The following is a 13,987-nucleotide window of genomic DNA, read 5'->3' as shown; positions in this document are numbered from 1 at the left end:
ATGGATGTACAATATTATTTTTGTAATGTTGCGGCTAGCTGGTAGTACAATCATCAATCAGTCTTCTAACATGTGAATTATTAATATTAAGCAAGAAATCTAATTATTGTTGTTGTACGATGAATCAATCATAAAGAAACTGGGGATTCTGCTGGTTAGGAATAAAGAGTTGTGATTCCTTGAACATCGTCCTCGTGCAATACTCTGTGCGTGCCACCAACTTTAATATATGGCCACATGACAGATTCGGGTACGTTACTATGAGCAAGTCCGAGGAGGTGTCCGATTTCATGCAACGCTACGGTCTGGATATCCACCTGGTCCGGCAAAGGATCTGCGGACCAAGGCTCTTCAGCATCGATGTGAAACGTGCCGCCGGTGGGTGCTGTAGCGTGGGCCAGGACTCCGTAGGGGCCGTCAAACGGGTACCCATCGCCGTGCTCGCCGACCATCAAAGCAATCTTTAGATCTGCCTTTACGTACTCGGTTTCCGAGAACGAGAAATGGCTCTTGGCGGTCCATTCCGCGAACGCCATTGCCACCTGGGGGAAGAACTGCGGCGGCGTGCCGGGTGTGAATCCATATGTCAGGTGGTTCTTGACTTCTTTCCGTCCGGCCACCTCAGCTCGCCGTCGAAGAAAACATAACGCGAAACGGCGTGAAAGGATCCGAGCCGGCGGCGGCGGATTATCCCGGAGGGACGCTGCATCAAGTTCTGGCCGTTGACTATATCCGCCACCCCACACCGCGGCGTCGCCATCAGCGACACGGTTTCCGCGTCCAAAACTCCGGTGGCGTTGAGGCGGTGATTGGTCTGGTAAGTTTTGACGGCCGACTCTAGGAAATCATCGAAACCATCATTTTCCTCTTCTCCATTGATAGTGATAAAATCGTCCAAATAACCAAACCTTTTAAGATAATTCTTGAGATGTTTTAGCCCTTCAACGTTGTCACCTTTCCGACATCCTTGCAAACGTTTGATAAACTCGAATGCGGAAGGTGGTTTCTCCCCTGCAGCCGGCGCCGTCGGCGGCTCTGCGTGGGAAGGGAATAGGACGAGAAGTAAGCATACACATGATAGTAGCGGAGAGGCTTTGAGTGACATGGTTAGGCGATATGAAAAACTTCGAAAAAAATTGTAGTATTTATCTTTGATTGATGCGAATTATTTATTATAATCACTTTCAAATGCATATGATAATTATGCATTCATATATAGCAACGTACTTATTTCTTCCCATGGTCAGTAATTTGATTCTTTTAATTTTGGAACACGTCCTAATAAGTAATAAAATTACTTTTCTTTGCACACGTATATATGGCATTTACATTATTAGTAGACGTCTGTTTGATCCAGATTTAGTTTTATAAAATATTTTAATAGTAATATAGCATCCATAATTTCTTAATTAGTATCTATATCTATATTTCTATATGTATCTATCGATCTATTCTATTAATATAAAATAAAAATCTTCTTCGACTTTCCCGCGCATTCAAATTTTTTTTTAATATTAATTCATTAATTAATTTATTGGCCAAAGAATTAATAAAGCTTAATTGGTATGAAATTATTATATGAAAAGTAACTAATATCTATTAATTGATAATATTCTTTGCCAATTCTGCGTAATAACGTAATTGTTTAAAAAAAAATGATTTATTAATTATTATGTAATTTTACAAGGAAATAATGATTTATTAATAGTATAGATTTACACCAATAATACTAATATAAAATTAACGGGGCATTTGGTTGGAGGGAGGGAATTACGTGGGAAATGGACATGAATAAAAATATTGGGAATTTCAATTTCAATGTTTGGTGTAATGGGAAGTGAAAGGGAATAAGTAATATTAAGTCCAAAATGTCCATTGTTATTGTCAGACATCAATTTTATGTTAAAAAAAAAAAAAAGGAGGGATAATTTTGTCTCATCATTATCTTTTTTTCTTCCTAAAATTCATCGAATTTAAATCCTAAGGGAGGGGGCATGAGATTTTAATTCCATGAAAATGAGGGAATTGCAATTCTTTCCAACCAAACTAAGGAATTTAGTGACCTTTGAATTAAGTGGGAATGAAATTTAAATTCCCTCCAACCAAACACCTTGTAATATTCTTTACAAATTCTGCGTAAAGAATTGATTATTTTATCTATTGGTGTAAACCACTGCAAGTCTTTCTCTGTCCGTTAACGGTCCAGGTCCAACGGCTAATTTCCGTTCGCTGCCCAATAAGATTACCTTAAATTTACTAAATATGGGGATTACCTTAAATCTACAAAATATGGGTATTGATCATGGGCAAATTTCACTATGGAACGTGGTTCACGTAGAATTGTGGACCACGCGTTTATATGGCATCATTTTGAAGCAAGTTTAGGATGAATGACAAACGTGGCCACTAATTCTTGCAAACGGAAAACTTCTGTGTTTATTGTCCCTATTCTTCTTTTCTCGTTTATGTTGTTCTTCTCCATCTCAGAGGGCGGTGATCTTTCTATTCAAACATGAATAAAACCATAGGTAGAAGCATTACGATTGCCAAGATTAATGCGAATTCATTAGTGGTTGTTGATCACAGTTCATCAACTCCGAGTTTCTATCCTCTCATTCTGTTTACAACATCAACAAGTAAAGTTTTTATTTGGCCTGGGAAAGTGAAGACATGCTTATCAACTCAAAAGAAGATGATAGAGATTGGGTTGATGTGATTGATTAGACTGTATGGAAAATCAAAACATCTTAATTATTGTAACATCTGCCATCGTCATTGAGTGGAGTTGGGCTTTACTTTTAAAGGTACAAACGTAGATGAAATTCTTTGATCTGTGTTAATATTTTATGGTGTTTTTGATTCTTTATATCATTTGCTTTTATTATTATTATTCCTGCATTTGATCTTATAATTAGTTTAATTAAAATTGACTAGGAACCAGTTATTAAATATTTCTTGCATTCAAGACTCACGAACTTAACATTAACATTGTTTTAAGTGCTTCAAATTAAACAGGATAAAGGGCTCTAATTCCTTCAATATCATCAGATTGAAGAACCCTTTTTGTCTCACCATATTTGAAAAAAGGCCACATAACGGCTTCACGAACTTCACTGTGGTCAAGTCCAAGAAGGTGTCCGATCTCATGCAACGCAACGCTTTGTATATCCAGACCATCTGGCGGTGGACCAAATTCTGCCCAATTTTCTTCTGAATCAAAGTGACAGATCCCTTTTTTGGGTCGAAATGAGTGAGCATATTCTCCTCCACGGCCGTCGAAGGGATAGCCGTCGCCGTGATCGCGAGCATACAAATGGAACTTCAAATCTGCACTGGCGTAGTCAGTTCTATCAAACTTAAAACGAACCGCTTTTTGCCAATGCACAAATGCCAACCCCACAGGGATGAAGAATTTAAACGGGGTAGGATTTCCAAATCCATATGTGAGAACCTGCTTATTATCCGGCCATTTGGGCTTGCCTGGAAAGTGGGCATATTGCGGCGCCACTTCACGGCGGTGCCGCCGCATCAGGTTTGTGCCGTTGATGATATCCGGCACTCCGCATCGAGGCATCATCATTTGTGATACGGTGTCGGCGTCCAAAACTCCGGTGGAGTTGAGGTTGAAGTTGGTCTGATAGGTTCTAATGGCGGACTCCAGTTGATCGGAAAAATAATCAGCTCCGGGAGAGCTACTGTTAAAGGGAAGATCATCGATATAACCAAATTTTTTGAGATACTTCTTGAGATTGTATAACCCTTCCACTTTGTCTCCTTTCTTGGATCCTTGCAATGGTTTGATAAAGTCAAAACCTGACTCCCCTATCACAAAATTTGACAGGGAAAGGGCAAAGGAGAGAAAGAGGAATGCATATGAGAGTAGTGATGAGACTTTAGACGCCATTGTTGGCTAAACAAGCTAAATTGGTATGAGTTGTTTTACCCGGTTTTCAGTCAATCTAATCTATTTATAGAGTTATGTTTGGTCAAATATTTGATATTATAAAAATTTGGAATAAGGTTCAAATTGGCCACTAAACGTAACCTGAAAATGCAATTAGGTCACTGAACAAAAAAAAAGTGCAATTAGGCCATTAAACACTCAAAAAATGTGCAATTAGGCCACTGAACTCTCCAAACGTATGCAATTTTACCGGATAGCAGGTTACCATCAATTTTAGCAGGTTACCTGCTTACGTGGCAGCTTAGTTGGCATTTTTAATAATTTTTAAATAACTTTTAATAATTAATTTTAATAATAAATTTTATAAAAAATTGGAAAAAATTAAATAAAAAATAAAATAAAGTCGTTTTTATTTTTAAAAAATTTTTTTTAATAAAAATTTATTATTAAAATTTATTAAAAATTAATTAAAATTTATTAAAAATGCCAACTCAGCTGCCACGTAAGCAGATAACCTGCTAAAATTGAGGGTAACCTGCTATCAGGTAAAATTGCACATTTTTGGAGTGTTCAGTGGCCTAATTGCACTTTTTTTTCGTTCAATGGCCTAATTGCACTTTCAGGTTACGTTCAGTGGCCAATTTGAACCTTATTCCAAAAAATTTTTAATCACTTTACTATTTTTTTTTTTTTTTGAGTAGTATTGACTCTTTCACATGTAGTATTTGTTCAACAAAATTTAATCACTTTACTATAATTGTGAAGATTATGTACTTTATTTATAACTATGAAATAATTGAGGGACTAATAAATTAATAAAGAATATAATCTTCACAATTATAATAAATACATTAAAATGCAATGACGACATTGTTATTGACTTATTGCCCATCTTTCAAATACAATTATGTAATTTTGAAGATTACATTAAATATGAAAACACAAAAAACAAATTCAGTCGTAGCTATCCAAAAATTATGCAATATAGTTGGGCGAGTGTGTTAACCCTTTTAGTTAATGTTATACAAGAACTAATTAATAGGGATTCAGTCTATTTTTAGTGATATGAAAAATTTACACTGACTATTTGAAAGTGTGTAACATTGCTTTGTGACCTTAGTTGATAAATGATCATAAGATGGTAAACAAACATAGATTGCCTATAACTCATCAGCTCGATCAAACCAAGTCAATAGACCGCTCTCATTGGAAGTCAAAATACAATATGGGTCCCACGAGTATTAGCAAAATAACACACTACTGGAAATTCTGAAATTTCCGACCACCTGAAAGTGATCATAAATCAAGTTGAAAGTCTTGTTCCGACCACTTTTGGTATCCGGAAAAACCTTTGTTGCTATTTCCGACCACTTTTTGGATTTTTTGGTATCAACTTAATTTAAGATCATTTTCAGGTGGTCGGAAATTTCAGAATTTCCAGTAGTGACAGTTTTGGTCAACATCTTTAATCTATCTCTACCATTATTCATCCCATGCATGACTATTTTTTAGTACCAAAATTCATCACTCCGGTTACTCATCTGGTTAGGACACGCCGAAATCTACAATTATTAAGGGTATTTGTGTCCTTTTATAAATAAGATCAAAGCAAATACTAATTTTTGTCCCACAAATATTAGAAAAATGACAGTTTTAGTCAACATATTTAATCACTACCAATTTTTATCCAACGAATATTTTTTTTCTGTCAAAATTGGTCACGCTGGTCACTCCACTGGCTAACACATGTCGAAATGTGAAAATGGTAATGTTATTTTTGTCCTTTCATAAATCAAAGATAGAGATTAGAGAAAGGATATATTGCGTTTACTTTTTTTTTTTTTTTTTTTTTTTTTCTTGTTTTCGTTCGCTGTTGTTTCTTGCTAAAACTGGATGGATTGCTCGAATAATTCCATGATTGTCTTCTACTTGTGTTCCTCCATCAACAACCTTCATTGCTTCTCCTTCACGCTTCTCATTTTCGACAACCTTGAAGTATTCTTCTTTCTTAGCCTAGTACTTTTCCTCGTAGGGGTGATTAACGTGATAAATTTTGTCACAAAAATAATAGTCGTTGGATGCAAATTAGTAGTGATTAAACATGTGGACTAAACCGTCGTTTTGTTAATACTCGTGAAATCAAAATTAGTATTTCCTCTAATCATAATTATAAAAGGACACAAACAGCCTTGATAATTGTAGATTCCAGCGTGTCCTAACCGGATGAGTGATCGGTGATCAATTTTGATAATAAAATGAAAATTAGTAAGAATTAAACATGTAAACCAAAAGTGTTATTTTGCTAATACTCGTGCGACCAAAATTAATATTTGCTCAATTTGATAAAAAAGAAAAATATTAGTATTTTTTTTTCATTTGGTATTTAAAATATTTTGACCAGAAAAGAAACATATTTTGTCTTCCTCAAACTAGTAATTTAAATATTTTATTTTATTTGGACAACTAACATACATAGTCACATAGAAATCTAAGTATTGTTACATTGTTGTCCTCCAGCTAGGCTGCTAGAAATGGTAAAGAGCTCTAATTCCATTTATATCATCTGGTGTAAGGTCCCGTCTCTTCTGACCATATTCAAACTCAGACCACATAACGGCTCCAGGGACTTCGCTGTGATCAAGTCCGAGAAGGTGTCCAATCTCATGAATCGCAACACTTCGTATGTCTAAACTGTGGGGAGATGGATCATGGTCTACCCAGTTTTCATCGGCATCAAAGTGACAGATCCCAATTGTGGGTGAAAATGCGTGAGCGTAGTTTCCTCCGGGGCCGTCAAACGGGACCCCGTCGCCGTGATCGCCCCTAGCCAGTGAGAACTTTAAATCCGCATGTTCGTACTGAGTTCTTTGGAACGAGAAATGCCCCACGTTATGCCAATCTCTAAGGGCCGTATAAACCGGGATGAAAAATTTAGCCGGAGTGCCCGGCGCGAATCCAAACGTGAGTTGGCTTTTCTGATTCGGCCACTTGGGCTCGCCGGGATAGAAACGGTAATTCGGAACCACCTCCGAGGGTCCGCCGGGACGCCCGTTGATGATATCCGCCACTCCACAACGGGGCTTCGTCATCTGTCTTACTGTGTCTGCATCCAAAATTCCGGTGGAGTTGAGGTGACGTCTGGTCTGATAAGTTCTGATGGCGGATTCCAGTTGATCTGAGAAATAATCGGCATCCCAAGAACTGCTGTTGTAGGAAAGATCATTAATATAACCGAAGGTTTTCAGATACTTTTTGAGGTTGTACAGTCCTTTCACTCTGTCTCCTTTCTTGGATCCCTGCAACTGGTTGATAAAGTCAAAAGCTGACGGCGAGGATGATATCTGGGAAAAGAAGAGGGAGAGAAAGAGGAAAGCATATAAGAGCAGTGGAGAGACTTTAGGCGCCATTGCTAGCTAAACAAGTTGATATTAGCTGTTTTTTCTTGCATTCATAGATCAGTCAATCTGATTTATTTATAATGTTATTTTCGTCACCTTTTAGAAGGATAGAAATGCTAATATTTATTTTTATAGACCATATTTATTATAATTGTGAAGATTATAACACTTTTTTTTCTCTCTCAAAAGTGCAATTGGGCAAAATTATTGAACATAAATTATATCTTTTTGTTCGAAAACCCAATAAATAAGAGTAGTCATCACTATTTATTACCATTCTTTGAATTATATTAGTGATATATTTAGTTATTTATAGTGTTATGATTCTTAAGCTTTTAGTAGGATAGAGATTGGTTTATAGTAGTTTTTTTTTTTTTTTTTGGTTAATTTATTATAATTATGAAGATTATCGTTCTATATTGATTATTGGTTCCTCAATTATTCTTAATTACAATCATAACTTCAATATTTCAATTGCTGCAAAATCTAGTCTTTTAATTGTTGATCTAGTTACAAATCAACTTTTTATTTATTTCTATTGTTGTTGTTAATTTAGTCATTCAATTGTTGCCATTATTACAAATGTAAACATTGAATTCAAGTACTAGATTTGTTATTAGGTTTACAATTTGATGGCTGGATTTACAACTAAGTTATCAATTGAATTAATGGATTTATAGGAATATAATTGATAAACATGAACTAGATTTACGACATGGTTAACAATTGAATTATTAGATTTAGAAAGGGAGTGACAATACTTGTAACTCAAAAATTGTTAAGGGATCAAAGTGTCATGAATTTTAGAAAATTAAACTTGAAAAGAAAAACATTATAAGCAATATTTAGATCACTTCAAAATTATAATATTCGCAACTATAATGAATACATTTATGTACAATGATGATAGTGTTATTGCCAATCTTTAAATGCATCCAAGTAATTTTGAAGATTACATTAATACAGATGGCTAGGTTGGTATGGGTTTGGCTTGTTGATCTAGGGGTGGGTTGGGTTCGGATTTTCTATCTAAGGGTAGCTGTGGGTTTGGCTAAAAAGAAAAGGCAGGCAGACATTACTAAAATGTCTTGTCTCGGGGTGAGTGTGGGCTCCACTTTGATGATTGTGGAACATTAGGATAATGGTTTTAGAATTCGAAGAACTAACTCTATTGAATTTCTCAAGAGACAAGTCGCAGGACTAGAATATAAAGAGTTAATTACTAAAATAGTCCATCGACTATAGCGAAATTATCGATTTGATTCTTGACTATTATTTTTAACCAATTAAATCCCTCAACTTTAAATATCTTAACTAATTTGGTTCTCTGTTTGTTTTGCCGTTAAACATCCGCTAACTCGGGACCAAATTGGTAATTTTGCTATAGTTAAGGGACTATTTCAGTCATCACATGCACCATTTTCTCTAAAAAGTTAATTACTAAAATGATCCACTATAGTGAAATTACCAATTTGATCATGAGTTAACGGATGTATAACGGCAAAACAAACGGAAGACCATATTAGTTAAGATTTTTAAAGTTGAGGGACTCAATTGATCAAAAAATAATCAAGAACCAAATTAATAATTTCACTATAATCAATGGACCATTTCAATAATTAACTCGAATATAAATTTTTCAGTTATCTAACTCTTAAATCCATCTTGGGGGCTGTGGAGGCGCCTTGCGTGACCATACTGGTACGTAGCTGGGTAGGGGACTTCATTCACACCATGCGACGGAGACTGAATTACGGGCAATCCTTCGTATGTCCACAGTATCGGGGGATGGACCAAATTCAGCAAAGTTTTCATCTGTATCAAAGTGGCAAATCCCATTTGTGGGTGCAAACTAGTAATTTAAATATTTTAGTTTATTTAGACAACATAGAAATGTAAGTACTGTTATACTATATGAACAGATACTACAATCTAACAGAGAGAATACTACCCAAAAAAAAAAGTACATACACTTGTCCGCTGAGGTGCTAGAAATGGTAAAGAGCTTTAATTCCATTTATATCATCAGTTGTAAGGTCATGTTTCTTCTCAGCATATTCAAACTCATCCCACATAACGGTGTCACGGTGTTCACTGTGATCTAGCCCGAGAAGGTGTCCGATCTCATGCAACGCAACACTTTGTATGTCTAGACCGTTGTGAGGTGGACCGAAATTTATCCAGTTCAATATATAATTGTGAATGTGAAGTTCAAAAATTATAAATATATAGCTTTATATATAATTATGAACATATAGTTCAGTAATTATGAGCATAAAGTTATGTAATTGTGAATATAGAGTTCAATAACTATGAATATGAAGTTTAAAAATTATGAATATATAGCTTTATAATTATGAACATATAGTTTTATAATTATGAACATTTTGTCTTCGCAGTACATTATGAATCTACAGTACAGAAATTATGAATCTACAGTATAGAAATTATGAATATATAGTACGGTATAAAAATTATGAATCTAGAGTATAGATTTTATGAATCTACAATATAAAAATTATGAATCTACAGTTTAGAAATTATGAATGTATTCCATATTTATCATGCGCATGATGAACACAGTTCCACAGCACAACTATTGATTAATAGGGACTAAATATATTTTATCAAATACGAAGTACCTGCCAAAAGAAAAAAATCACGTTTACAAATTAGCTAGTCACAACACATGAGTGTTATCCTCTCTCTTTACCCGACCCTTACGAGAGTCTTACAGCACGTTTGATTCACGGAATGAATTTTGAGGTAATAGGAATGCTATTTCATAAGGAATGAAATAGGCAAGGAATAGAATAGGAATTGTATTCTATTGTTTGGTTCGCAGAAGGAATAGACTTTAGGAATTATATTACAGTGTTTGGTTGATTTAAGGAATAGAAATGAAATATGTTTTAAAAGACATAAATACCCTTATAAAAATATGTGATGGTGGCGATGGTGACGGTGGTGGTGGCGGTGGTGGTGGTAGTGGTGGTGATGGCGGTGGCAGTGGTGGGGGCGACGGTGGTGGTGTTAACGGTGACGGTTGTGGCAGTGGTGGTAGGGGCAGCGACGGTTGTGGCGGTGGTGGTGGTGGTGGTGGCGGTGGTGCTGCTGGGTGGTGGTTCTGGTGGCGGTGGTGGTGGTGGCGGCGGCGATGGTGGTGGCGGTGGTGGTGGTGGTGATGGAGGTGGTGGCGGTCGCGGTGGTAGTATTGGCGGTGGCGGCGGTGGCAGTGGTGGTGGCGGCGATGGTGGTGGCGGCGGTGACAGTTGTGGCGATGGTGGTGGCGGTGGCAGCGGCGGTGATGGTGGTGGTGGTGGCGGCGGTGATGGTGGTGGTGGTGGTGGCGGCGGCGGTGATGGTCGTGGTGGCGGCGGGACGATGGTGGTGGTGGCGGCGGCGGCGGTGATGGTGGTGGCAGCGGCGGCGGTGGTGAAATAGGATATATATATGATAAAAAAATTAGGTTAAAGAAGGGGTAAAAAAGGAAATAGATTCTAAAATCTATTCCTGAGCGTTCAGTAATAGGCTAATACTAGGGGGCCCTAGTAATAGCTATTACCTTATTTGAGGTAATAGGCTATTACCAGGAATATTATTCCTGGTAATAGAAATGGTTACCAAACAACGGAATAAGCCTATTACCGGGAATGTTATGCCATTCCCGGCCTATTCCGTGAACCAAACAGGCCATTAGGAGTTTACGGGTCTTAAAAATTTATTAAATCTAGTTTTTGAATACTGTTACACTGTTAGAGTTGTTTGGCCTCTATTTTTGCCATTTGTATTTTATTTTTATTCTTTTCTTTTCCATGTATGAAAGTTAATAAATATAAAAAATTTGAATTTATAGTTAGATTTATTCGTAGAAAAGAATGTTATCAAACACGAATAAAAATTATATTTTAAAAAGTTTAACCATAATTTCTAGCCCCACTAACCAAACCTTCATTTCATTTAGAATTTAATTGATGGGGATATGGGTTATGGATTAAGATTTACTAGGCTTGCTATTGGGCTTGGTTTGACAATGCAGGTCAAAGGAGATGGATGGTGGACCGTCTAAGAAGCGGGTGGCCAGGAGGGGTCACCGGTTGAAACATTGGCCCGTGACGCGCCGCCAAGCGCCCCGCCCGTGCCTCCATTTCGAAAGGTGGCGCAGTGTGGCGATGCGAGGGGGTGTTTGTGCTGCCAACCACTAGCGCTCGACCGCACGAGTCGCGCGGCTAGGGCGCTGGACCCCGTCTGCCGGGATGTGCTCTTCGCCCCCGCTACGGCACCAAGCGCCCCACCCACCCCCTCCAGAGGTTGTGTGGCGCGATGGTGGGGTGGTGCGGTGTGGCGGTCGATTGTAGTGGTGCGACAGGTATGATGTGATGCGGCGTGACATGACATGTGGACATGGGACACATGGAGGATGAGGGAGAGTGGATTAAGTGGCGTACACGTTGATGGTGCAATGGCAGGGATTCTGCTATTAATAGGATGTCTTGCCTCTCACCAGGACATCACTATCTAAACACTACAGGCACCTTGGTCTAGTGGTTCATGACACTAACGTGTAACCCACACATAGGGGTTTGATTCCTCACCATAGCATTATTATTTCTATTCTCCCATTTAATTTGGGTCTATAGCTTGTGTTATCTTTTTATGGGATAAGGCTCAAATAGACCCTTGAACTATTGATAAAAGTGCAATTAGCTCCATCAACTACAAAAAGCTTTAATTAGGTACTTAAACTTTAAAGAAAAATGCAATTAGACATTTTTACAGGTTACCATAAGGTAATGAGTTAAAATTATTTATTTTTTATTAGGATGTAAGTAGATACCAAGTCAGCTAATTTTTAACTCATACCTGATGGTAATTTGTAAAAATGTCTAATTGCATTTTAAAAAAAAGTTTAAGTGCCTAATTGAAATTTTTTATAGTTGATGAGGCTAATTACACTTTCATCAATAGTTCAACACTTCAACTTCAACGATCCATTTGACCCTTATCATTTTTTATTATTTTTTGAGAATAATCCTATTATTATTATTATTATTATTATTATTATTATTATTATTATTGTTATTGTTATTGTTATTGTTATTGTTATTGTTATTAATTAATTAATTGGGTGGTCATTTAGGTCGGTACAACGGTACCTCAGATTTTGTAAGTACTCTCTTAGGTCTAGCGTCCCAAATAATAATATTACTATTTTCCTATCCTTTTCTATACATATTATACCCGATATATGGTGGACCGTTCTCAACAAAACCTTAAGAATCAAATTGGGAATTCATTTCAAACGAATTATTCAATCCACCATAAACTCATTCAATGTTTGTGTTTCTTTGGATTGAAAAACTTATTCTCATGTACTCATGAAATATGTTGTAACGAATTATTCAATCCACCATAAACTCATTCAATATTTGTGTTTCTTTACCGGTCTAGCCTTTATGGTTCATGTTCAGTTGAGTCACCATGATTTACATCCTCCCAAAATACTCTGTCGGGCCGGGGTGTGGGGGGCCCTTAGGGTTGGGGTTCATCCTTTTGGAATAATATTTGTGTTTCTTTGGATTGAAAAACTTATTCTCATGTACTCATGAAATATGTTGTATAGTTTTTTTTGTTAATTTCTTTTCTATTTTAAATGAAATGATGATGTTTTATTATTGAGTTTCTTAAAATATAAACAAATATTTCCTTACACGCTTTTTGATATAATCATTCTTCCAAAGGTTGAACCCCAACCCTAAGATCCCCCCACACTTCGACTCGACAAAAGATTTGGGAGGCTGTAAATCATGATAACTCAACTGAACATGAACTACATTTGCTCATTGCACACAAGGAACCCTCCTCACTTTGAGAGGTTGCTCCTACAGGTAAGACTCGACCCCTGGTCATTCTTCCAAACTTTCACCTCTATGACCAATTGAGCTGCCCATGCGGGTTTTGATATAGGTCCTGTTTGGTAAAAAATTAGCCTATAGGCCAATTTTGGCTTATTTGACCACTATTAATTGTTTGATTTAGTTAAAATATCAATATAAATGTTTAGTTAATTAGCTTTGTGCAACTTCAAAAGACTAAAATTCAAAAAGCTACTCCAAGCAACTTTTTCAATTAGCTTTTTGAGAAAATAAATTATATCAAACAGCTATCAGCTAACAGCTAATTTACCAAACACTTTTCTACAATCAGATAATGTTATCAACTATTTATACTCTCTAATTAACACAATCAGTTAACGACTAACAGCTAACAACTAGCCATTTTACTAAACAGGGCCATAATCATATTATTATGCAAATTTATATATTTTTAAAAAAATTTAATGAAATGACAGCATTCCGCTGTTGCGTACTTGCGTCTATTAAAATATGAAAATTATTTTAAGGCAAATACAACTCTTTTATGGTAATACTTTAATATTTAATGGCTCAATTATACTAGTTATGGTTTTTCTTTTTATCTTATTCTCTTTGACGTAAAAGATATGTTTACCCATTTTTCTAATGTGCTGATTTCTTTGCTATGCGATCCACGTATGGTTTTTTTTTTTTTTTTTTTTTGAATGCTACCATACTTTTTGCACTTAATGAAGCACACAGAGTAACAACGCCTCCACTGAGGCTCGACGGTATTTTTTTTTTTTTTTTTATTTGCGAGTCCATTTCTA

General features: G+C 36.4%; 3 protein-coding genes across 3 annotated transcripts; all 3 read right to left on the bottom strand.

Moving 5' to 3' along the window:
• Positions 1-586: 586 nt before the first annotated feature.
• LOC109180212 (metalloendoproteinase 2-MMP-like) lies at positions 587-1,105 on the bottom strand. The gene has a single exon (XM_019329701.1). It carries the CDS (start codon positions 1,103-1,105, stop codon positions 587-589), a length of 519 nt encoding a protein of 172 aa, XP_019185246.1.
• Positions 1,106-2,965: 1,860 nt separating this feature from the next.
• On the bottom strand, positions 2,966-3,919 carry LOC109180283 (metalloendoproteinase 2-MMP-like). Its single transcript, XM_019329775.1, has one exon. The coding sequence runs from the start codon at positions 3,902-3,904 to the stop codon at positions 3,008-3,010; it is 897 nt and encodes a 298-aa protein (XP_019185320.1). The 5' UTR covers positions 3,905-3,919; the 3' UTR covers positions 2,966-3,007.
• A 2,510-nt stretch (positions 3,920-6,429) lies between these two features.
• On the bottom strand, positions 6,430-7,311 carry LOC109180211 (metalloendoproteinase 5-MMP-like). The gene has a single exon (XM_019329699.1). It carries the CDS (start codon positions 7,309-7,311, stop codon positions 6,430-6,432), a length of 882 nt encoding a protein of 293 aa, XP_019185244.1.
• Between the last annotated feature and the right edge of the window lie 6,676 nt (positions 7,312-13,987).

This window comes from Ipomoea nil, unplaced genomic scaffold (assembly GCF_001879475.1).
Source record: "Ipomoea nil cultivar Tokyo-kokei standard unplaced genomic scaffold, Asagao_1.1 scaffold1026, whole genome shotgun sequence".
Classification (NCBI taxonomy): Eukaryota; Viridiplantae; Streptophyta; class Magnoliopsida; order Solanales; family Convolvulaceae; genus Ipomoea; species Ipomoea nil.
Note: the sequence above shows the minus strand (reverse complement) of the source record. Positions and strands in the feature narration are given on the sequence as shown.